At 36.2% G+C, this 27,871-nt stretch overlaps 1 protein-coding gene across 1 annotated transcript in view; it reads right to left on the bottom strand.

The window, feature by feature from the left end:
* LOC101744455 (kinesin-like protein CG14535) overlaps nucleotides 1–27,871 on the bottom strand; it is a 434,238-nt gene that overhangs the window by 358,316 nt on the left and 48,051 nt on the right. Inside the window, exon 3 of the mRNA XM_012689123.4 lies at nucleotides 13,475–13,547. Coding sequence (XP_012544577.1) covers nucleotides 13,475–13,547 — 73 coding nt within the window. The remainder of the gene's footprint in view (nucleotides 1–13,474; nucleotides 13,548–27,871) is intronic.

Raw genomic sequence — 27,871 nt, 5'->3', positions numbered from 1 at the left:
ATAGATAAGTTATCTGTAGTATCTTAAAGCTTAACTATTCTTTACTAAGTCTTTACACGATAAACTTTATTGCTAAAGACGTTAAAGGCATTTTTTAATATTTTATTAATTATCGATGGTGCATTATTGCATAATCGCATTCAGGTACGTTATGTTTGCAAAAATGCTTTACTATTTCTATGATTACTTTCAGTGTATACTGTTGAGTTTATTTTAGAAGCTTTTTTTGTGAATTTTGTGTATAATTTTCACGATGCTGACTTCGTCTAGTCGCAATAAAGCGGATGAAAGAAGAAACAAACATTGACGAACCGAAACTTTTTTTTTATTGTTTAGACGGGTGGACGAGCTCACAGCCCACCTGGTGTTAAGTGGTTACTGGAGCCCATAGACGTCTACAACGTAAATGCGGCACCCACCTCGAGATATAAGTTCTAAGATCTCAGTATAGTTACAACGGCTACCCCACCCTTCGAACCGAAACGCATTACTCCTTCACGGCAGAAATAGGCAGGGTGGTGGTACCCACCCGCGCGGGCTCACAAGAGGTCCTGCCACCAGTAAATAAATATCTCACATGCTTTTTCGTACAATTTATAATTTAAACTGCGTATTAGGAAACTCTGAAGTCGATCCGTATCATACGCATATGTCATATGTTATCTGATCGCCGAAGACACATAACTGCAACATCGAATATGCATACGAACGTCTGTTTATGAATTAATCCGGTCGCGGGGCGGTTCAAATTGAAACCGGCATCGATGGAACTCCCCCACCGTCGAGTGGAAACCAAAACACGACGTTTGAGATCAAAGCTACAATGCGTTGAGGGTGAATTTGTCTAGGTGACACCGGTCAATGGATTAGAACTAATTGAATGAGCAACATCGTTGCAGTCAAACTTTTTTAAACCATTTTTCGTTTTTAATACGCTTTTATTAGCTTCAGACGTATGTATGTTTGTAACGGAATCTTTGAACATGATTTTGACCCCCTTCAAAACGTTGGATTAACTCGAAATTTTGTATACTTATTATGGACAATATGAAAAAAAAATTGAAAAAATTGAAATTCAACTATGAAATGAAAAATGAATAATAGTTTAAAAAAAACTAACAAAATACGCTTTTATAGAAAATCCAACTAAAAAATAGAAAATAAATTTTAAAAATTTTAATTAAAAATAGTGTAAGAAAAAATGATTTTATTGTAAAAAAAAAGCGTGGGGTGCATGGTATTAGTAGTTATAAATATTTTATGAACAGATATGAGTAGAAGGGTTATTTTGATAATACCCTGAAAAGCACCCCACGCTTTTTTACAATAAAAACATTCTTTCTTATACTATTTTTAATTCAAATTTATTAAAATTTATTTGTAATATACAGAATATAAGTTTTGTATTACGAGTATGAAGAAGTGCTTTTCCGGTAATTGTATTTGGTAGTTGTTGTAAACAAATTTTGTTACTAATATGTTTTAAATATCTATAAATCTACGAAGCTGACTAATTTGACTAGAACTAGCAACTCATAGTTGCAAAAACCTCCATCATTTTCATTATATCTGCGACAAAACGTCAACTAGCGGTCCATTGATCCCAACTCTTCTCTCATATGTCGCAAAAGACGATTAATAGCTTACCTGGGGAACAGGCAGTTGCATTTTCTGAGTATTTGTAAGCAGACAGAAGCGGGCATCATTATGTTGTCTATTACTGCTATGCAAAGCGAAGAAGTCTTAAATTGGAGTTTGCGGGGTGGTCTAGCCGATGGTGAGTGGTTACCGTCGCCCATGGACATCAGCAATGCCAGGGGCAGAGCCCAGCCGCTGCCTACCTAATATGGCGTCTGTTGGCGCCGTTGCGATGAGATGTTGGGTGCAAGGCTTATTCGACTAAAAGTGGACTGTATTTTAAAGCTGGTTTATTAATCGGATGAAAGCTGGTACAATTTTACGGGACCGACAATGATTGTTCTTTTTCGTCGATGCACGTCGTTTTTGTTCTGTCACATCACGCCTCTCCCCCGCTTCCGCCGCGGTGAGGAAAATAGGGTTGCTATGTTTCGAACAGCGTCGATATCTCTGTTTGTACTATATACTGGTGGTAGGATGTATTTTAAGTCCGCACGGGTAGGTACCGGCACCCAATCTATTTCTGCCGTGAAGAAATAATGTGTTTTGGCTTGAAGCTGTTATAGTGTAAAAACTGCGGGACCTTAGAACTTTTGTCTCAAAGTCAGTGTCGGAATTTACGTTGTAGATGTCTATAGGCTTTACTTAGCACTACGTGAACAGTGATTTCGTCCACTTATAAAAAAAAAAAAATAACAACAGATATTTTAGTTAAATTCTAATTTGGTCAAACTTCTAAATGAAAGACAACAACGCAATTATTATTTACATGTCGAATCCAGTCAAGCTATATCCGCAACATACTCTAATAAGTGCTGCGGGAGACGACACCGCATTCGTCATTAAGACTCAAAGAGAACTCTATATGATGCAGCTTGGCGCTCAACGACCGAAAGCTTCCTATCGAAGAGTCTCAACATCGATTCCCAGAGCGGAAAACTAAAATAAAAATAGTTATTTTGCGAACACGGGCTTCATTTTGATCGCCTTGTTGATCTAGAGGTCGATAAACGCGGTTACAGTGTGACAGTATCAGGATTCGATTCTCGGACATTGTCAGTGACATTACTGAGGATCGTGACCACATGTATGCAAATATTTCCATGAATATCGGTTCGCTGTGAAGTGGACCGGCTGTTGGATGCTGTCTCCAACTGTCCTCCTTACAGCGTCCAACCTGATCTACTTGACTTGGTCTACCTGACCAAGATTGAGAATCTTTTCCAGACTATGATGGTATGTCCGAAAGAGCTGAGTGTTCGATATTGTATTTTTATTTATTACTTAGATGTTAAGTGATTATCGGAGCCCATAGACATCTACAACGTAAATGCCGCCACCCACCTTGAGACATGAGTTGTAAGGTCTCAGTTTTTACAGTACAACGGCTGTCCCGCCCTTCAAACCGAAACGCATTACTGTTTTACGGTATAAACAGGCGAGGTTATGGTACCTACCCGTGCGGACTCACAAGAGGTTCTACCACCAGTAAAACTACGATAATCCCTAACGACCATGTACATTATGATGCCTATATGTACCTACCCGTGCGGACTCACAAGAGGTTCTACCACCAGTAAAACTACGATAATCCCTAACGACCATGTACATTATGATGAGTTTATTGACTGACTTAGAAAAGCAGATGAGTGTATGTTTCTTTAAATAGGAGGTTGAAACATCAATTTTTTTAAAAACTCCTATTCCTAATTAGGAATGTTCTGATTTTCTGGATTAAGATGAATGGTGGCAATAATCCATATTTTGCCCTACATAAATCACTTGTAAGACACATTAATTGATTTCCACTATGTGATGTGTGCCATTACCGTAACACTGTTTATGAACACAAAAATATTACCTAACGAAATACCTTGAAAAATTGATACTATGATATGATATTGAGCTGACAGTTTTCAATGTTATAGATAGAAAATTTATTCATGCTGCTGATAGCGCATAATCTAATCCGACCCGCACGGGCTGGTACCGTCGTGGTACTTGTTCCTATGAGCAGTAGATCCATTGCAGTTAAAAGATTGATTCGACAGTTATACTCTAAGGAATAATACAAAAAATTGGTGCATGTAAAAGTATGTAAGTATAGGTGGTAGTAACCAACAATAAAATTCAAAGTCTTAAGTCGAAACCGTTCGCGGTATTGACACTACGGAAAAAAAGAAACGGCTTACGTACAAAAATAAAAAAAAAATAAAAAAGCCGAAGATTTTAAATGCAAATAAGTTCATCAAAACAAAACGAAACGAGACGCAAACTTGCATCCGCTTAAATGCATTAACGTGTTGAAAATTCGACGAATTTTTCATTCAGACTCCGTTTTATTATAATTTACAATTCGGTTAATTATCTTTTGTTTTCATACTGTAACCGTCTGCCCACTTAGTTTCTCGCCGGATCTTCTCAGTGGGTCGCGTTTCCGATCCGGTGGTAGATTCTGCGAAGCACTGCTCTTGCTAGGGTCAGTGTTAGCAACTCTCCGGTTTGAGTCCAGTGAGCTCACCCACAAACGTTAGGACGAAGCTGAAATAGCCTCTCAAGGCTATCAGCATAGGTAGGAAAAAAAAAAGTAACAGGCTTATCCGAAGCACGTGACACTGTAACTCTTACTATATACCTGAACTTAGCTTATTTTTTATAATTACTCCAGAAAAGCTCTCTGAAGCTCTAACAACAATAAAAGAGTTTGAAATCGATAGTAAACAATGCAGGTATTAAACACAAACATTTACTATTTCAAACAAAGATACGAATAAAGCCACCTTATGTATCATTTAATACACGTTAATTTTGTGTTGTTATTTTTAATATATTAATCGAAATCTAATTCAATGTACAATATAAAAACATTATAGGTACTTTTATGTAATTTATGATAACTATATTTTATTAGCAAAATCAGTTGACCATAGATTTTCACTTATTAATAAAATCAAAGGACGACCTATGAAACGATGGAGTGATGATACATAGTCACCGCTGGAAAAGAATGGATGGAACGAGCCAAGGATTGAACTAGAGGATACCTATACCCAAATAGGGGCTCCTATAGAAGAAAAAGTTTGATAAAAACTAATTAAACAAACAACAATAAAGAAAAAAAAACTAATGTAAAAAGTGTAAAATTGTAAATATGTACATCAGAATGTAAAAATCATAATATATATTTAAGAATATTTACATATATATAATACTTAGGTGATGGGAAATAAAAGGATTTATTGTTATTATTACAATAAAATAAAAAGCTTTATTCTCCACATCCTGGGTAAATTGAAGAAGATCCAAATTGTCCTTTTATATGTACTTAAAAAAAAGTTTACCCTCAAAATAACATGTCAATCGAACCACCAACGAAAGCCAACATCTGTACTAACTGAGCTGCAAAAAAAACTATTATAAAAACAAATTTCACAGCACATCGCCTTCTTTTTATGATTTTTCCATAATTAATTTACACTTCAAAAATCGATGACTCCCTATATCCCCGTGAAACGCAACATTGAAGCCAGATGTGAGTGCAGATTCCAACTTGTCAATACTTCAGAAGTTCAGCTGTAAAGCTAACGGTCTTATTCCGAACTCAAAAAAATTAAAAATTAAATTGACAATTTAGTGCTATCTTCGGTTTTTGCTAATTTTAAACATAATTAAAACTAATCTACGACTGTCAGTCACCTGTGACCACGAAAACATTAAAAAACGCAAGATTAAACCGTAAAAGTAGATTTAATTAATCGAAGATGCTACTTAACTCTAAAACATTTTAAAAAATCCTAGGAGCTATAATGATGCTACATCAATAAAATTGAACCTTCATGCTCAACGGGTGCCGGTGTTTAGTTTATATTCTATAAGATTCAGTAAAAAGCAATGTCATGAGCTTAATCATAATGAACAGCCAGATACACAACCCACTGAGATAGTCGCCGAACCGTCTCATTGGGTCGCGTTTCCGATCCGGTGGTAGATTCGGCGAAGCTCTACTCTTGCTAGACCCACCACTCAAGGCGAATCCAGAATAGTCCCTCAAAGTTATTGACAACTAGGTAGGCAAAAGAATAAACCAGGCGATGATCGGCTAAAAAAATCATTTAATAATTCTTTCAAAGTTGCACAGAATACAACTGCGACATTCAAACGTAACTAATAATGGTTTGTCGAACAATTTGTCGGGTAGTCGTTAAAATCACGTTTCCCATAAAATTTTTGGTCCCATTGGATACGACGGCACGCGCCTCCCATCCGCTCGAACCGGTGCTAACCGTAGGTAGACCTCATAAATTGATTCGTACGATCGGCGAAAGGTACGACCAAGATGTGTTATAAAAAAAATACCGGCTTTCGTATAGACGTTGCACTATAACTTCATGTTTCATGTCTATTATCATTAGTACTTTTCTAAAATTAAATACCAAGTAATATCCAACGTTATATCAGTATTTTCGATGTTTTACACTATTGGGTGGACCCAAACAGAGTTCTCCAGAAATGTAATGACCAAGCCAAACCGAACTCACTCGCAACTCGATCCTTGAATAAATCGTAACCTAAAATCTGTAGTTCCACAAAACAGCTAGGATTTATTCCCCCTGCACAAGCTACCGACGCCATTTGAAATTCATTCTTCAACGAACGTGTGATGTAATAAAAATAGCGTTAGATATGAACGCTCCTGTGATAAATTATGCACCCCTCGATTTTTAGACTGCCTCGGAACGCATTACCGACTCGCATTCTTAAAGGTAAATGGAACTTTAACTTAATGCTATTTGAGTTTGCGTTCTGAGGTGTAATGAATTGTTTAATGTTGGGGCAATTAGTAGGGGAAAAAAAAAATCATTTTTACCTTATTTGAATAATCGTGTATAAATATTAAGAAAGCTGTGAAATGCGGCCGGTTTATTAGTGTTTGTTGCAATAAAGACAAAATTTTGGAGTGGGATTTTTTTATATGAATTTATCGGTGGTAAGTTTTTTTATTTATTGCTTAGATGGTTAGACGAGCTCACAGCCCACCTGGTGTTAAGGGGTTACTGGAGCCCATAGACACCCACAACGTAAATGCGCCACCCACCTTAAGATATAAGTTCTAAGGTCTCACGTATAGTTACAACGGCAGCCCCACCCTTCAAACCAGGGTGCAGGGTGCAGGGTGGTGGTACCCACCCGCGCGGACTCACAAGAGGTCCTACCATCAGTAAAAAGTTGTCTTGTAAGCCCGTATAGATACCGCAACTCTGCCTATTTCTTTCGCAAGGCATTACGCATTCTAGTTTGAACGGAGCAACCACGGCTGTACTATATAATCGAGTCTTATAGTTAACCTCCTAAAGCGATATTTACGTTGTCATTCCTATGGATTCCGATATCCATTTTACATCAGATGATGTTAGACATAAGTTCCAAAGTATCAGTTACGCCAAAATAACAACTACTCCAATTTACAGAACAAAAACTTCACACTATCGAGGCGATATGGACCATAGCGTACAGAGTATTAGATGAAAGAAAAAACGCAAGAGTCGTAATACTTTGAATAAATGCTCAAATTGGTAACGAAGCTCTTTAAAATACATTACAATAACGTGAATATAGATTTCTTGAGACATGAATTTGAAATCTCAATAGTATCGTGAAACATACACATATAACTCAAATTTGTATGCCGCTGGAATAGCGGCCCTAGCGGCAAATGTAGGCAAACGTTCCAACTCCATACAAATTTGAGTTAACTTTTACGCTATCGAGAACGTTAAAAAGCTCGCACTAAGCACACAGGAAGCAAACTAATGTCATAGTATACTGTTATGCAATCTAGCCTAAATCATGGTATTATAAAATAAGTTATAATATCAATATTTTTAAGAATATTTACACTAATAATTGAATTACGGGGCTTGTGCTTAAAACAGTAATTCTTGAAATGGTGCGTGTGAGGAGGTTTCTCTTGAGTCCAAAACGCGGATTTCGTAAGCAAAGGCACTAGTTTTATTTTTTTGTTTTTAAAATATTGTACTAATTATTTGTATTTTATTTGAATACTATTTAATTAATAAGGTTTTCAACAGCCAAATTATTTGTTATTTTATTATAAATGCTCTTACAATAAATCTAAATAGTATTGTGATCAAAGTGAAAAAGTAGGCATCAATGTAGAGGCGAATAAAATTTTTAGGCCATCCGAGTGCGAATGAATCGTCCATCCATCAACATTCTGTTAAATCACTCACATTACCTGCATAAAGACTTCGACTTAACTGAATTATACTCCGCGCATTCCGCTTAATATAATTGAGCCCACGTTTTTGGGATACAATGAACGTGAAATCGCGTGGCCCGTTAGTCGAGACTCTAGTGTCTTACAATTTCTATCTTTTGTTTGGCTTTGTTATTAATAATAAACTTAATTTAATAATAAATTGGGTGCTTTATTAAAGTAACAGAATTCATAAAAGATAATTCGTTACGGTCGGTAACGATTGTCTTTGATTGTGTGATTATGAGCTCCCTCCTCGAGGAAGCACTGATGAATGTTAGCCTGGATTACAGACAACAATTTAAGACAAACTCCAAACTCACTTTTAACTGTAGGACCTCTTGTGAGTCCGCACGGGTAGATACCACCAACCTGCCTATTTCTGCCATGAAGTAGTAATGCGTTTCGGTTTGAAGGACGGGGCAGCCGTTGTAACTATACTGAGACCTTAAGACTTATATTTTATAATAAACTAAAAAAAAAAACTCTGTTTTTCAGTTGACGCAAACTAAAATGACTTTCTATTAAATTATTTGTGTCAAATGAATTTAAAAACAATCTCAAAATAATTCATCAGAATCTGTCAATAATTAAATTAAAAGTCATGACGCGTGATTGCATTAATATGGCACATAACGGATCATCTCTCTGATGTTCAACTGCCTCAATACCTTAGGAGAGAATCGGATGATAATGGATATCAAGCAGCTCTCGTGATGACGTCCAGCCAACGAGGAGTTGTACCTCCTAGATCTCTCCTCCTTCTATCTAAATATTCTGTCCGGCCCTGGTCGATAAGGCTCCTCCATGGAGCTCTCATTTTGACATGTGCTCAAAATATCTCATGATTCGTATTGGTAAGAGAGAGAAAGAGAGATAGAGAGACCATAATCTATATATAAAAATGAATTGCTGTTCGTTAGTCTCGCTAAAACTCGAAAACGGCTGGACCGATTTGGCTAATTTTAGTCTTGAATTATTTGTGGAAGTCCAGAGAAGGTTTAAAAGGTAGATAAATATGAAAATGCTCGGAATTAAACAAAAATATAATAACAATTTTGTTTTTCCTTTGATGTGACGGATTCCTTTTGTTTGTTTTAAGTTTATTTTATACAAAAGTTTTAGTCTTTTATTTATCGATTGAGGCACTACGAAGTCTGCTGGGTCAGCTAGTTAGTTACTAAAAATCGGATTCATTTTACAATATTAAGAAGAAAAAAAAATATAATTTTGTAGGCAGACGAGCATACGGCTCACCTGATGGTGAATGGTGGTATTAGTGGTGGTGATGGTGAGGGGAGGGGAAAGTGGAATAAGTATAAATAAAATAAATAACTAAATAAGTGGCTTTGTTTGCGATATAAGCCACCTGCGTTTAGGGCTCTAGAGCGAGAAATATCCCCACGAATCGCAACCAGTCAAGAATGACTGATTCTTTCAGCACCAGATTCTTAATCCAAACCAGGACTTCTACATGAAAAACAAAGTTCTCATTTAAAGAAAAATCTTTTTAAATACCAAAAAAACACGCCAAGTATGTTCATTATCTGAGCCAACCAAACAAATAAAGAACTGAAACCCAACTTAAATTCGGTACGCATACCAATATACAGGCTCCTCTCACAAGGATCCATCAATGGCTACCAAATTTACACTCTATTAAGGGACGGTGATTCAGCAAATGGGCTTAAGAGGGTAGCTGGCGCCATGGGGATGTTGCACGTTATGTTAAACTTATTATGCTGTGGTTAACATTAGATGGAAGTCGGCTGTAAATGTTACTTGTTGAAAACTTTGGTATTTTACATTATGATGCCATAATTTAGTAGCATTATGAGTAAACTAATGATGTTTATCATTGGTCTACATACTGGCATACATATATGTATTGTTACACGCTGGGGTTTGGGATAAATAAAACTTCCACCGAAGTATAATTTAAAACTGTATTTAACACTTAGAGCACTTACAGAATGCTTTACAATATGTAATTCACTTCTTCCGCTTCGCTTCAGGTGATTCGTTCGCTGTTCCGTTTCGTGTAGATCCGATTACTAACTGCTTCGTGTCATCTCTGCAACGCTTTTATAGTCGATACGACATTTCTACAATTTCGAGAACATTCCCGGCAAGTCGAGTAGTTTCGATATGTGTTTCCGCTATTTTATAATAGATGGCGTTGCACTTCTCGAGCGTTCTCGATTTTACTAGTTGTCTTGATATTCGTTACTGCTATTCGACGAAAGATGGCGTTACTCTTAACGGCGTAACGCATATAATTATGTATGTTTCAAAATGCTATTGACATTTCCATCTCAAGATAACAAGCTATATTCAAATTGTTGTAATATCTGCATACTTCGGAGGTTTGTAAGATTAGCCTTAGGGCTTAACCAATCTAGAGCAGTTTATGCAATGGTAAGTTATAAGCAATTATTAAAACAACTTTTATCTTTAATCACAGTATCAGTTTTCATTTGTTATTTTCATTTTATTATTCGTGGTACCTAACCGTCCGTTAGTTTTGTCATGTTAATTTATTATGACAACGGTTTTTGAAATAAATAAAGTTTCACTTATACAAATGCAAATTAAATGTGTTAGCTTTTAAAATGAACTCAGCCTATTTTGTCGTAATCGGCTTACAAATCTAGTGAAAAAAAAGTGTGTGTGTCCGCTCCGACGCACGACTGGAGTTTACTGGATATAAAAAATTAAACGAAACAATACGAGAAATAGTTCTATATTACGACAACACGATACACTACAGATTATTAACAAATTAACGAGACACAAAACAAACGACTAACAAATATATGAAAATACAATAATGAGAGAAACGCGCGATCAGTACGAGGCTTTGTGGCGGACTGCCGGCGCATGTACTAGCATGTCACACGAAATGCGCATAACGCATTTCGTGTGACATGCTAGTACGATTTTGGTCCCCATAATTTTCATACCCCGGGCCTATATATGTAAATCGATTCTAAAGGAGTAAACTCCAAAAATGTGTTTATCTTCTCAATTATATTAAATCTTGATTAATCACAAAACGATATAAATAATGTTTTTTTGGAGTTTACTCCTTTAGAATCGATTTACATATATAGGCCCGGGGTATGAAAATTATGGGGACCAAAATCGTACTAGCATGTCACACGAAATGCGTTATGCGCCTGATTGCGCATGTCACACGAAATGCGTTATCGCAGGTGACGCCGGGCTGCTGCGCCGGCAGTCCGCCACAAAGCCTCGTACTGATCGCGCGTTTCTCTCATTATTGTATTTTCATATATTTGTTAGTCGTTTGTTTTGTGTCTCGTTAATTTGTTAATAATCTGTAGTGTATCGTGTTGTCGTAATATAGAACTATTTCTCGTATTGTTTCGTTTAATTTTTTATATCCAGTAAACTCCAGTCGTGCGTCGGAGCGGACACACACACTTTTTTTTTTTTTATTTTTTTTTTATTGCCTTTGTAGGCAGACGGGCATACGGCCCACCTGATGGTGAGTGGTTACCGTCGCCCATGGACTTCAGCAATGCCAGGGGCAGAGCCAAGCCGCTGCCTACCGCTTAATACTCTCCAAATCATGTAAAAATCAATTCGTTTATGTGATAGTGTGTTTAGTTTTCAATTTCTAATTCCTCTAGGTGCCTTCAGATTTTAAATGTCACACAAACAGTCCTCTTCCGAATCTTGGCTAGTTTGAAGAAAACTTTCTTCAACATTTTTCATGGACAATATGAGTCGTCTATTATCAAAGGTGGCAATCTGTGCATTTGAACAAAAAAATGTTATTGATATGTCAATACAGATTGATTTGAATATAATCGTCTCCTTCAAAGAATACGGTTCAAAACCTGCATTAAATAAAGGTTAATACTTAACCTGTTATTTATCTAAGATGTCGTTCAGAAGAGTTTTGTGAGTGCCAATGGAATACAAAGTCAATAATTCGTTTTTCTGATTTACCAATAATTGTCCAAAAGTCACATTGCCGGCTTTGATAATAGTCGACTCATATACTGTATAATATATATTTTTGGGACTTCCTCTTTCTTATTCCTTCTTCAATCCCCTATCCACGCCATCTATTGACACTACAAGAAAAACTACGCGTGTGAAAAAGGCGCGTAGAGTGTGTAAAAAAAAACATGGTGCCGTTGCAAAAACGATAAAATTGTGATTTATTGATCAATCAGCACATATAACTCTTGCCAGTGAGAAAATTGAATAGTGCATCAACGAATTACAGAGTGAGTCTTAAAACTTATCCTTTTCCCAGTCCCAAACATATCTAAATTCAAAACATATATATATATTCTGTCTATACCAAATCTATCAGCGTTATTCCCATCAACGAGGCACGTGGATTTATAAATATGTGTAAATTATGATAACCTTACATGCGTTTTATCTACTCTATAACTCAGTGTTAACGATGTCTGTAGCCCAGAGAGGGATTTAATCCTTAATACCCGAAGTTGCTCGTTGAATCGACACGTGCCTATAACGTGCGCTAGTAAAATACGTACCAAAACACTGGCTTAGAAGGATTGGAAATGGTTATTAAAAGACGAGTTTTTGGAGGTACTGGCGATTAAAGAGCCGGCTGCGGCGTGGCGGAAATCTAAGGACGGAAATCGAAATTTCAATCCGTACTATTATATTAGTATACTAACGACCCGCCCTCGCTTCGCTTCGCTTCGGAAACTTTAATTTATTAATGATTTCTCCACTATTTAATGGATGTTATTATACAAATAAACGTTCCTTTTCAATCACTCTATCTATTAAAAAAAACCGCATCGAAATCCGTTGCGTAGTTTTAAAGATTTAAGCATACATATGGACAGATTTAAGGACAGAGAAAGCGACTTTGTTTTATACTATGTAGTGATAACGTACATACGAAAGTAACTGTTTATCTCATGATCCGAATTAAGTTTTCACAACTGAATACATGACCGGATTTTAACGGAATTCAATATGAAAATAGTTTGAGCCCAGGCAAAGAGTTTATATAAAGGTCACCTTTGATCTCATTGCTGAGCACGGACGAACGCGAAATAAAATTTAACTAGTCCGCGGAAATAAAGCTGCGATTAAAAACTTTTTTAATATAAAATAATATAATGCATATCCCACATCGGTTAGCGTGGTATGGACATATGATGCGTAGAGAGGAGATGGATGTAATTAGGAGATGTATGGAAATGGTAGTGCAAGATAGACGGGGAAGAGTTCGACCGAAAAAGACATGTATGGAGTGTGTGAATAACGATATGAGAGAGAGAGGAGTGAGTGTTGAGGTGACGGCTGATAGAAGAGAATGGAATAAAAAAAAATTGCTGTGCTGACCCCACCTACTGGGATAAAGTGGAGACAAAGAAAAAGAAAGTTTATGATACGCCCTAAAACAAGAATATGCGCATTTTTTTTGAAGTTATTTTTACAGTTAATCCTTCCTCGTAGAAATTATTCGTAAACATATATTTTAAGGTCTCTTTCTTCAAATACATCTAGACTAGATTTTAATACTTATATCCTCACCGCATTTAAAGCTTCCATTTCGTGTGGGCTCAACTTATACGAGGCGTCAGGACACACGAGTTGAGGTGTACACCTGTAAGGAAAGAACAGTTATTGTAATGACATACTTTAAAAATCGAAAATACACATTTACTGGTGGTAGGACCTCTCTTGTAAGTCCACACGGGTAGGTACCACCGCCCCGCCTATTTCTGCCGCGAAGCAGTAATGCGTTTCGGTTTGAAGGGTGGAGCAGCCGTTGTAACTATACTGAGACCTTAGAACTTATATCTCAAGGTGTATGGTGGCATTTACGTTGTGGATGTCTATGGGCTCCAGTAATCACTTAACACCACGTGAGCTGTAAGCTAGTCCACACACGTAAGCAATAAAAAAAATTGTTGAACTACACACATACGAGTTTCCTTTTTTTAAACATTAAATAAAACATTACTTTCTTTGTCTTAAATTGAAGTAATATCACATAGTAGATATTGATATTGGACTCGGGTAATCCGTTATTGTCAGGATGACTTTGAGCTCGTCCCCACATTTTCACAAATAAATCAAAATATTTAACCATGCAAATTAATAAACTGAATATTACTGTGGATAGTGAATTCGGAATTATTTTATGGAGATCCACATTCACCGGCTATAGTTCCTTTAATTATTAACATTCATATACGTTGCTGAGTGAATTTATGAATGTGTGGCTCTCGGCTAAAGGTACGGTACCACTATGAGCGTGGCTTAATAATAATTGTGAATTTCAAAATATTTTTTTAGCTAACTTAACCTAATAGTGTATGGCTCTAATAAAGAATAAAAAAATGTATATTTTAATGATTATTTGAAATTACCGATGCTCTTGGGCATAGGTAATGCCAGTCAATCCGCTGCCCACCCAAATTTAATTATAATTTTGTGTATGGTTTACGAATATTATTTGATAAGCAACATTTTGTCCTTTGACTCAATAAATAGCTAAATAATGCAGTCGATGTAGTGTTTTAGTTGTGCCATGATCAAGAAAACTCTTACTATGGATTTTAATTTGAATAGGAAATCTAGATAGCGAAAAGTTTGAAACTATGAGATGATAAAAGTCAATGAAACGTTACCTTAATCATCACAGAGCAATCATATACATCAGAATTCATATCTCGCATACTAATCAGGAAAATTAAAAACACTATTTAAACAAATACATCAATTTTGTCTGAGTTGACGGTGCAGTAGTTAGTTGAGCCGAGGGTTGTGAGTTCGATTCCCACATCGGGCAAACATTCATGTGACGAACATGTTTGTTTGCCCTTTGTCTGTGAACGGTCGGTTCGTTCGCTTGTCGTCTATTTTATGTAGATATGGTACTGGTGGTAGGACCTCTTGTGAGACTGCCCGGGTAGGTACCACCGCCCTGCCTATTTCTGCGCGTGAAGCGGTAAAGCGTTTCGGTTTGAAGGGTGGGGCAGCCGTTGTAACTATACTTGAGACCTTAGAACTTATATCTCAAGGTGGGTGGCGCATTTACGCTGTGGATGTCTATAGGATCCAGTAAAAAAATAAATAAAAATATATAAATATAGAACGGTCAATTCGTTCGTTGTCATATGATTCGTGTCCATCTTTTAGGAAGGCATTAAAAGTACTGCATGCCGCTAGTCACGTCCACCCTCGTTCCATTTCTTTCTTTTGTTTCTTTTCGAATTCTTGTCAAGTCTCTATCTAGTCGTCGTAGGTCTTATATCCTGTCAAAGAGGTTGCACGCCACAGCAGTCTGGGTGTTTATTAAATATATATATGGATATATTTAAACGTATGTAGATCAGTCTCTGGTACCCATAACAGGGAATCCTAATTTGAGGCAGGATGACAGTTTGTGATTTGTTTCCCAACTATTTACAATACGTAAAACTTTTACAATTGAATCTTGCATTGATTTGTTTTTGTTAGCAGCGGGGTAACGCATAAGAAAAACAGCTTAAGTACCAAAACTATCTACAGGAAAACGCATGTTTATTCCCGCTCGAAGTCGGGCCATACCCGACCCAGGTAAGACAAATACGCTCATTTCCTGCGGAGACCGCGCCCGAACGTCCGTGCGCCGACAAATTGTGCCGACGTGCCTTATTCTGTTCGCATCCTGTCATTTGCCACTTCTTCAATATATTTCAATAACAAATAAATTCTCTTTTTTATTTTTTTATTGCATAGATAGGTAGACGAGCTCACAGTCCACTTGATGTCAAATGGTTACTGGAGCCCACAGACATCTACAACGCAAATGCCGCTACCCACCTTGAGATATGAGTTCTAAGGTTTCAGCATAGTTACTAAATTGATAAAACTATGAAAGCGCTTGCCTTTCAACTAATAACTATTAATTTTATTATCGCTTTTTTTCACATAATTTTATCGTCCCATATGCTGTTTGTTTCTCAACGAATAAAATATAGATGGAATTCATAAAATTTAAATAGAATAACTCCGTGCGGCCTCAAGAGCCAAATGACTGAAACTTTACCGGCTCCTCTTATTTATTACGCGTGAGCTTTAAGGAATTTAAGTTTTTCAAGTAAACGGATGGGTTCAGGATCTGACTTTGCATGAGGAGTTTAGTGATAACGGAATTCTACAGAAATACATTAATACGGTATAGCATTACTGCCGCGAAACAACTATACGTTGGATTTGGGAAGGTCACCCGATATCCTTAGGTCTTAATTTTTTCCCTACCTATTCACTGGTAGCTTAAAAGGGTTATTCCAGCGACGGGTAGGTGAGCTCACGGGCTCAAACTGAAAGAGTTTGTTAACACTAGCTCTAGCTCTTTTACTGGTGGCAGGACCTCTTGTGAGTCCGGACGGGTAGGTACTACCATCATCATCATCATCTTAGGCCTTACAGCCCAGGGTGGGCCTTAACCTGGTCCAGTATGTCTCTCCAGACCGCTCTGTTCAGGACTTTCTCTTTCCAGTTCCTGACACTAATAACTTTGAGGTCGTGCTCTACGCCATCTAAACATCGGTAGGTACCACCGCTCTGTCTATTTTTACCGTGAAGCAATAATGCGTTTCGGTTTGAAGAGCGGAGCAGCCGTTGTACTGAGAAAACTGACACCTTATGACTCGAGGTAGGTGGTGGCATTTACGTAACCACTTAACACCAGTTGGGCCGTGAGCTCGTCCACCTATCTAAGCAATAAAAAAATTAAAAAGCTAAAGTAGTGCTTCGCAGAATCTACCGCCGGATCGGAATGGCGACCCACTGAGAAGATCCGGCGAGAAACTCAGCGATTTTATTTTCCCGTTTTTTTTGTTTGGTCCGTCATTAGAATAGTAGAGATGTCATAATTAAAACAAATTTTACGTATAGTTTAATATGTACTTCACACTTTTCGGGCGGAGGGCGGACCGAGTCGTTTTAATGAAAATAACAGAAAAAGTAGTTTAAATTATGTACATGATTTTCAAAAGCCGAATAAAAATACTAGGTATAGTAGGGAAGTTGTTGTATCAATACGGTATAGCAATTTAAAAGATTTTGTTCATGCAGATATTACCATAGATTTTCACGCCACTAATGAGAATGTGGGACTTCAAAAAGTTACCTCATCTCTAGAAAAATTTCTTTCCCATTTCACATCGACCGATTGACGTTCAAATACTGCGTTGCAATTTAATATTATTCAATTGACCCCAATGTTTACTAGATAGAAAATAGTATTTTTATTCTTAGACATTTTAATAAAAGGATACACCTCCATATAATATTTTTATCTACAAGATCTACCTCTGTAACCAATAAAATAAAAATTGTCACATTTGACTTCGGCCATCCCGATTTTATAGCAACTTGCAACTTTTGCAACAAACCAAACAAAACTAAACACACATTCATATTCATACTAGTTTCAATATCATACAGAGTTTCATAAAGGCGAATGCAGTTTTATGTTTTCGTGAATTGTAATAAATACGAAATTCGTTTGACAATCTTTTCAATTCCTGTTTGTTTACTTGAAGGTTTTATAGTAAGGAAATAGTATGCGAAAATTTCTGAAGCTTCCTAACTTTTGTGTATTGATGTGTACGTGTTAGAGATAAAACTAGATAAACAATATCAGGCAGCGCAGGACCCTTTATTGTGGCGAGGCTTGGGGGAGGCCTAAGTCCAGCAGTGGACATCTGTGGGCTGATAAGAACACGAAGAAGAACAGTATCTTCTTCAGTTCGCTGCGATGAATCAATCTTCCTCTCATATAGGACCAAGGAATCAGGAATAAACCTGTTGTTGCATAAATAATCGTGATATAAGAAATGACGTCATAGCGATTATAATATTATATTGCGTTTCTTATTAACGACAAACTCGCTAAGCCATGGCCGCATTTTACCGCCTCCAAATATTGCTAGGACTGCAGAAAACTAGATATCACCCAAATAAAACTAATTTTACGGTTTAATCTTGCTTTTATTATTTTCATTATACTTTTTCTGGCGTTCGTATACTTAACAGTATTCCTACTGGCCACTGAGTTCCTTGATATTTGAATATTGAGCTAATCAACCGTCAAATCCTGTCATTATGCTCAAAATCATCCATAAGTAAATTCATCAGCCTTTTAGCAACATTCCTTCCTTGTCCAACATTCTCACATCCCTAGCTTCTAATTTTAACAACGATGGAGGCTATTTTGAGATCTTCTCTTAATCATTCTTCACCATATTCGTCTAACTCCACAGATCTATATTAACTTTTGCAACTCCTCGGACTCAATACGTAATCTACGTATCGTAACCTGCTTTAGGAGCCCGACATTCTGCTTCATATATATCGAACTCGTAACCTTAAAATAACCCTATTCTTCAGTGTATAAATGTCTATAATATCGTCCCCCCCCCCAAAACATCTTTAAGTCCAGACGTCTGCTGCCTCAGGGTACCGGTACCCTTTCTCATTAATATGCCATCGCAGTAGCCTGACCTCTCACGCGTTACCTTTGCCAATTACGTTTCCTTAACTAAATATTATACAAAATTACCTTTGGGCTGTTTGATTATAGTAACGGTGTTTGTTGACAAAAAATATATATAGTAAAGTATTGTTTTTAAAGTGCGATCGTGGATAGAAGATTATCTGAAATAATTCCTGAATTTTATGAGTTTGAATACTTAAAAAACAGGATGAAATACATATCAAACCTACTAAGAATTAGCTACAACTTTCTTTTTATCCTGTTGATACTATTGAAGACAAAGAAGCGAAGTTAAAAAAATATGTGTGGTATCGTAGGACACTGGATAGGAATGAAGTTCCTTATCATAAAAATATTAATTTTAAGTTCTATTCGAGGTATAAAGAAAATAATTATTATTATTCGGGTATACATTTATTTTTTTATTTTTTTATTGATAAAAAAAAATAAAAAAAACTACTTTACAATGTTATCAACTTTATTTTATTCACAATGATTTATAAAAAATATATTATAATAATATACAAAGAAACAGTTATATATATGAATTATAATAATAACCGTCATCACGTAGACTATACATTAGACACTGTATAGCCATCATACTAAGACTATACATAAATAATAAAAATCTTACGTTACGGACGTTTTTTCCCGGTTAGGGTACCCCCCGCATCGTCCCATAAGGAACTTCGTTCCAAAAATATTAGAATGTCATCATCGGTCCTTAATGCGTGTGCGAATTTTCAAGTCAATTGGACGTCTTCGAGTCAGTGTAAATGATGTTAAAAGATTCCGGTACATTCAAACATACCTAACTGATGCGCTTCCATTATGAAAAAAAAAAAAAAAACGATATAAAACTATATATTACAAAAATACAATATTTGCTATCAAAAATCTTAATGTTAATCCGAAAGTCCTTCGCAGCCCCAGCCCGGTTTGTTATCTTAAGTTATTACGTCACGGAATACGTTAATCACCCACTAATTGTCGTTCCGTATTAAAATAAACAAACAGTCGGATCCCGAGCGCAGGAATAACAATTTTCGGCAAGCATCTGTCAAAACACAGGCAAAGCGCGCCACAGATGATAAACTGTGAGACATTGCGTCTCTTTTCGTAAAATGTTACTCTCGTTCTATTTATATATGTACTAGAGGTCCCACAGTAGTCGAAATTCGACTATAATTAATTGGAATTGTAAGTTTGTACACTATTATGATTGTATTTTATACTTTTATAATCACAAATTTCGCCAAGGCTACTCTTTAAAAAAATATATATAAAGACAAACAATATTTAATCTATTCTCAATTTGACCACAGACGTCAAGAACAAAAGTTTGACAATAAATAGTACGCATGCGTGTGTGCGTCAAGTACATTGTATATAGTGTGTGTAGTGTTTTCTTTATTGATTTAATGTATCTTTTATGCATTATTTGAAAAAAATATTAGCATTGTGCACTTCTTCTCTATATTCTCTATAAGTGTGGAAAATTTCATACTCCTCCGTCCGCGCAATTTTCGTAAAAAGGGATACAAAGTTTTTGCTTCACGTATTAATATATAGATACCCTTTTATAACAACCTAGTGAAATTCTATCTCTTTCTGACCCTCGCGATATATTGCGCACGAAATGCATACATTCCTTGACACAAACCGCCTAACATCCTTTGCTTCGTTGATGCTACATTTTTGTTACCTATCTAAAAGCTTGCGGCTACACTAAATTTAAGAACACAATCAATCTTTATATTAAAACGTGAAGAAAAACTTTGTACACCTTTTTACGAAAATTGCGTGAATGGAGGAGTATGAAATTTCCCACACTTATAGAGAATATAGAGAAGGAGTGTAGAATGCTAAGATTTTTTTAAATTACGCATTAATAGTACATTAAACCAATAAAAAAAACATTACACACACTACCATGTATTTGACACACATACATATGTTTATTGTCAACTTCAATCAACAATCAAACTTTTGTTATTGCTTAAAGTCTGCTTTCAAATTAAGAATCGGTTAATATTGTTTATCTTTAATATTATTTGTTTATAGTGTGGTCCTGGCGATATCTGTGAATAAAGAAGTATAAGTCTTTGACAGTAGAACCTTAATAATGTACAAACTTATAATTACAATTAATTATATTGAATTTCGTCTACTCCGGGACCACTAGTAGTGACTGTTAACTGAATTAAAAGTTTCCAGAATTCGTGATATTATAAGCCACAGAGAATTCTAAAGTCATATCTTGCAGCGCTCAAATTGAAACTAAATATTGTGATAAATAAAGGTGGATGTGCGCGTCTACTAACTAAATTATTGAATTACTTCAAATTTTAGCGTAATCTTTGTCTTGTTTTGCCAAATTCAACATTTCCGAGCCGGAAAGATCGCTACAGCTTAATCATTGTTCGAGCATTTTAATTAGGACTACTTTTAGTATTTAATTTTGCGTTTTTTATTCCCATTCTGTAGTTTAGAGTACTTGTAGAGTTCTCATGGTAAGGCATCACTGTTCTAGTATTCTTCGAGGGCAGGCCGCTAGGAAGACTAGGTACAGATAATAATCACAGAATGATTGAAAGCCATCGTAAAAATTAAGGCAAAAGGATTAATTTTGTGCTGATTTTTTTAACTATCATATTATTCAGTTAAAGGAATTTCGGCTATTCGGCTTTCAATCACATGTTACCCTGGTCACCTTAAGCAACTACTGTTTCCATATCGACCGTCCTAAATGATAGTACAAGTATATTATTCTAAGTCCTTTTTAATTATATAACTTACTGTCTCGGTGGTGCAGTAATAGCGCCTCTGACTGTTGCGCCAAGGGTCGTGGTTTCGACATCGGGAAAACATTCGTGTGATGCAATAAGCAGGTTTGCTTGGTCTTTGGCTAGGTGTTTATTATCTATATATTATTATGTACTAGCGACCCGCCTTCGCTTCGCTTCGGAAACTGTAATGTATTATTGATTTCTCCACTATTTAATGGATGTTATTACACATATAAAACTTTCTCTTCAATCACTATATCTATTAAAAAAAACTGCATCAAAATCCGTTGCGTAGTTTTAAAGATTTAAGCATACATAGGGATATAGGGACAGAGAAAGCGACTTTGTTTTATACTATGTAGTGATATTTAAATGTATATAAGTATGTATGTAAGTCTCTGGTAGCCATAACACCATTTTGGTAGCCACAGATTTGTTCCCTGTTATTAAGATCTTTTGATTTGAAATAAGTGAAATGTGTATGTCCCAAAAAACGTTGACCTCTATACATTTTTAGTACCCAGTGTTTAATATAGACTTCAATTCAAGTAAATTTACAATTCAATTGTGCTTTTGAAATTTTTCAGTAAATTTTCTTATACCTCCTAAAAATCTAATCACTCAACCGCATTTATTATTCAGGAATAAACAACAATAGACCGAGGACGTTTCCACAGTAAATTCCACTGGAATTTTACAAGGAAACGTACTTACTACGGCACTCAGCTAGATGAAATTCTTGAAGCTCCAATTACGGCGCGTTTCAAAGGGAATCTTAATAAACCAGTTTGAGTTGAGCTCGCTTTGAAAAAAACATACGAAAGCGTTATGACACTGTGCTTCGGAGTTGGAAAACGCAGTTTTTGTATCAGTTTCACCTATGATCCGACCTTGTCTATACTAATATTATAAAGAGGAAAGATTTGTTTGTTTGTTTGTTTGTATTGAATAGGCTCCGAAACTACTGAGCCGATTTGAAAAATTCTTTCACTGTTTGGAAGCTACACAAGCTCAAGGTGGGTGGCGCATTTACGTTGTGGATGTCTATGGGCTCCAGTAACCACTTAACACCAGGTGGGCTGTGAGGTCTTCCACCCATCTATGCAATAAAAAAAAACTCCAATAATGTAACCCTAGGTGTATAACAATTACCTAAAATATTCTTTACATCGCGTGCCCTCCGAAAACCATTGATGATAGAATAAAATAACGATGCTACGACTTTGTAGAATACATTATTATTTACAAAAAGTGTCGCGACAGCATAAGTCTAACTATTATAGTTATGCCGCAATAAGTGTTCTTTTGATTAAAAAAATAAAACAACGTCAAATATCGTTGAAATTTTTGTTAAAGAACCGAGCGGAGCCGGAGCGGGCCGCTTGTAGGATTATAAAGATCGCTGCCGGTGGTGACAGTCTCCTTCGGCTGATTTTGGGGTAAACTATTCTTAGACATTTATTTTTAGATAATATCATGTTTCGTCAGTAGATAAGTAGTGTTTTGATTCGTGAGAAAACATTAGAAGATAAATGTTTCAATCCTTATCGACTCGATGGATTTTCTTTTTTTTTTTTTATTGCTTAGATGGGTGGACGAGCTCACAGCCCACCTGATGTTAAGTGGTTACTAGATTCCATAGACATCTACAACGTAAATGCGCCACCCACCTTGAGATATAAGTTCTAAGGTCTCAGTATAGTTACAACGGCTACCCCACCCTTCGAACCGAAACGCATTACTGCTTCACGGCAGAAATAGGTAGGGTGGTGGTACCTATCCGTGTGGACTCCCAAGAGGTCCTACAACCAGTAAGAGTTCTAAGCACCCGCATGGGACAATAAGAACTGTTTGAAGTAGAAACTTTTTTTATGATTGGAAGATTACTGATGGCCCGGAGGCCTTTCCAGTTTTACCAGGACAGGTGGGCGAGCAAATGCTTAGCCAGGAGGGATGAGATTTGCTAACAGCTGCTCGAGCGCCTCCGAAGGAGACCTAACAGCTTAAGGGCAGTTGCTTTGTGAAGGCTTGGAATCGCGACCCGCTGATAAGATACTTTTCTGTTGGTAGGACGTGTTGTGAGTAATCCTTCCTCCTTACAAAATAAAACATTGAAATAATAAAAACGGAATGTAGTTGACTAAACACGACTAATCTTATATCTTTAAACGAGCAATTCTTGTATATAAATATATAGGTATATTTATAATCTGAATCTCGGAAACCGCTCTAACGATTTTCATAAAATTTAGTATACAGGGGATTTCGGGGTGATAAAATGATCTAGCTACGATTTAATATATTTTCAGAAAATGTTGTTTTATTCGTGTTTTCAATAATCAACTTTATCGATAATCAAGTTAAATATAAACTTTTTTTTTATTGAAAAAAAAAACGCAAATACAACATAATATCAATATGTTATTCGTATTTAAATATAATATCTACAAAACACAATTTATCAAAAAAAAAAAAGAAAATACCGACCAAAGCTCGGTCATCTCTAGTAAGGTAAACCAGCGATTTTTTGAATAAGTTTCTGTCTGTTTGTTCGCGCACATCACCGGAACATTTATTTTTGCCTTTATAAGCAGACGAGCATGCGGCCCATCTGATGGAGAGTGGTTATCGTATCTCAATTTCGAACGCTCTATTTTTCGAAAAAAATAAAAAGGGCGGAAAATTGTGCGTATTTTTTTCTATCCTCCTACATCGCGCCCACATACTTTGTAATGATCTTAATATAATAACTCTCGAAGTGACATTTGAGAACGAGCTAAATTTGGAAGTATTGTCCGACCGTGCGCCATCAGTTAACTGCGTCGACTGCTCGTTAGCATTGTCGTGACGAGAAATGTTTTGTTCTCATTTGCACTGTTAATAATAAGATATGTTATATATGTATATGGCTCTGTTGTGACACATAGAGTGAGAGCCTGGTTCTGAACGATGTCGTTGGAATTGAAACCGTTTGAAGAAAACCACGTCATAGCGCTTAATGGCCAATTCTAAAATCGAATGGTACGGCAGAAAACGGCAGTAAAAGTCAGTATAACTTGTTTTTATTGCTTAGGTGGATAGACGAACTCACAGCCCACCTGGTGTTAAGTGGTTACTGGAGCCCATAGACATCTACAACATAAATGCGTCACCCACCTTGAGATATAAGTTCTAAAGTCTCAAGTATAGTTACAACGGCTGCCCCACCCTTCAAACTGAAACGCATTATTGCTTCACGCCAGAAATAAGCAGGGTGGTCGTTGGTACCTACCCGTGCGGACTCACAAAAGGTCCTACCACCAATAAATATCATTACAGCATTGTTTTTGATACCTAAATTGTTTGAGATGATCCCATCATCTCGTTTTTATTACAACACCGCCCGCCACAACGTCTGAGCTCATCCACACAATCTAGAACCACTGCGTTCATCCACAGTGCGCTTCCAGAGATCTTATTTGCCATGTACCATGCGGCTTTGTAATGAGCTCCCCTCCACAATGTTTCCCGAGCGCTATGACATGTCCTTCTTCAAACGAGGCTTGCAGAGAGTGCTAACGGAGGCAGTAGCTTGGCTCTGCCTCAGGCATTACTGACATCCATGGGCGACGGTAACCACTCACCATCAGGTGGGCCGTAAGCTCGTCTGCCTACAAGACCAATAAAGAAAAAAAGAAAAACATCCCATAAACTTATTATCCTCATTCATGTCTGTGCTCCTTTTCTGGTTTTGTAGAGGAAAGCTCGTTAATGTGTGAAGCTTTCTGATGTACATTTTAGGTTCGTGAAGTACAAATTTCTATTAGGAATAAATACATAATTTTTTAAATCATAGTTAAGCATTTTGGTTTTGTGTAGACTGAATGAAATTGATATTTTCAAGCAATGGCATGCTATAGTTGTAGATAATTATTAAAAAAAACAACCCTTATGTACCAAATACGAATAAAATAATTATTAATATTAGTACCCCCATTCTTTGAATCAATTCCAAAAATATCATAAAAATATCGTACAGAGCCACCTATTACTAACCAAAGAAACTGTGTTGAAGTGATAAAATCCCGACCAAACAAAGGATTGCATAGTTCTTACTGCTATCAACAGATGGCGCTTAGCCAAAATATAAAAAAAATCTTCATATGCTTCGCACCCACTCACACATGTTAATACTTGCAAACAGAAAGGAATGTATCAAAATACACTAGTCACAAATACTAATACATAGCATAGTAATAATTACCGCATAAAGCCTTTGAAAATAATAAGATCAAGCTTGTGCACATTTCTGTGTAGGTACGTACTTGCAAACTTTTGGCCAGAGTATTTAGACCTTGGGCGTTGTAGCTTGCGTGTTAATAACATATTAATCTCAAATAAGTTATAAGATGTGATATTACTTAGATTTCTATGGATATAATATCACAGCAATAAGTTATTAGCGGACTATTAGCACAATTATAAAATAAAATTTGAAATATATGTGTGGATATTATTAGGCTGATATGTATCGAAGTATGGTCGATACTATGGTCGAAAACTAATTTAAATTTAATCTAGTTGTTGCTCGGTAGTCGAAATTCGACTATAATTAAAATCATAAGTTTGAACATTATTAAGGGTATATTGTCAAAAACCATCATAATATTATACCTTTATATAACAAATTTCGCCAAGGCTTACGCTATAAATAAATAATAAAATTGAGGACAAACAATATTAATCTATTCTCAATTTGACCACAGACTTTGACAAAAGACAAAAGAGACAAATAACAAAAGGGTACATATGCGTGTGTGTATCAAATCCATGGTAGTGTGTGTAATGTGTTTTTTTATTGATTTAAACTATTTAAAGTATTTTTATGCACAATTTAAAAAAAATTAGCATCTACACTCCTCTATATTCTCTAATTGTTTTCCTACCTAAGCTGATGGTCTAGAGAGACCATATCAGAGTAACCTTAACTAGTAGGTGAGCTCACAGGGCTCAAACTTGACGATGTTGCCGACACGAACCCTAGCAAGAGCCGTGCTTCACAGAATTTACCACTGGATCGGAAACGCGACCCATTGAGAAGATCCGGCGAGAAACTCAGTGGGCTGTGTCTGTGGGTTAATTTACTCGTCGAACTCTCTATAAGTGTGGGAAATTTCATTTACCTCCGTTTGCGCAATTTTTGTAAAACGGGGTACAACGTTTTTGCTTCACGTATTAATATATACTAATGTAATGCTCTCGATACATTGTCGGCTACGCACTAGTCCTTTTTTTATTTGCTTTTAACAACCTCTATCGGTGAACTTGCGGTTCTGTAGGGCCTGCACGTGTAAGCCACTGTGAGCTCAACACAGAGTTGCAAAGTTAAATGTGATTCGGTTATGAATGTACAGGGTTGTCAATGCTTTCTAGAATTCCATGGAACGTTGAACAAAATAATTAGTATGCGTATTTCGGATGATTTATTTTTAATTTTTTAACGGATTCCATAAAAAGTTCTCAATGTGACCTTTTTTTAGATGAACCGATTTTGATAATGCTTTATTTAATTTTGATAGCTGGTTTTTCTCACTTGGTTCCATTTTATCGAGATCTGACCAGCGTCTTCAATAGTACACACATGTGGAATACTTCCACTTCATTAATGATGATTATTATTTTATTTTAGTCGCAACCGGTTTTATTTTTTGTTAGTTCTTTATATCATTCTATTTAAAGTCATCTTGTATACTTATTTAAAATATTTGTACCATTTATAATGCTAACGATTTATCGGTAGAGAGTTTTACGACTGGATCAAGAATTCACTTTATACTTGAGTCGACTATTATCAAAGCCGGCAATCTGACTTTTGTACAATGATTAGTAAATCAGAAAAACGAATTATTGACTTTGTATTCCATTGGCAGTCACAAAACTCTTCTGAACGACATCTTAGATAAACAACAGGTTAACTATTAACCTTTATTTAATGCAGGTTTTGAACCGTATTCTTTGAACGAGACGATTATATTCAAATCAATCTGTATTGACATATCAATAAAAAAAATTTGTCCAAATGCACAGATTGCCACCTTTGATAATAGACGACTCACTTAGAGGCTTAGGAGAGATTTCGGTAACAGCCTAATACCAGATGACGAGTCTCGTATACGGCAGTCATATTTAAACCAATAAATAAATACAACACACAAAAGATTCTCGACGAGCGTACCCGAGCTGCCACAAGAATAGTCGCCTAAAACTAAAAACAAATAATAAACTTCGAAATAGCATCTTAAGTTGGACACATTCTTTTTTTGACGTGATAACGCCTTATAAATCGACTAGCTTTTGCCCGCGACTTTGTCCGCGTGGAATAGTTCACAAAGAATGCTTTATTTTAGAACAAATTTAGTTAGCATAAAGCCAACCTTAATATATGGCTACATATGCTGTCACGGACTTTTTTTTACATCTATTAAAGGGGAACAATTCTGTCATACATTATTTTAGCGAAACTTTAATCGTTTCTGCAGCGCACGCAGCGGAAGCTCTTAAAAGGGAAAAAAATCCCGATTTTAAAACATTCTTTATTGGTGCTCCGCTTGTATTAGTCTTAACGTGATGTTATATAGCCTTCCTCAATAAATGGGCTATCTAACA

Source organism: Bombyx mori, chromosome 12 (assembly GCF_030269925.1).
Source record: "Bombyx mori chromosome 12, ASM3026992v2".
Taxonomy (NCBI): Eukaryota; Metazoa; Arthropoda; class Insecta; order Lepidoptera; family Bombycidae; genus Bombyx; species Bombyx mori.
The sequence above is the reverse complement of the archived record's forward strand: the minus strand, read 5'-3'. Positions and strand labels throughout refer to the sequence as shown.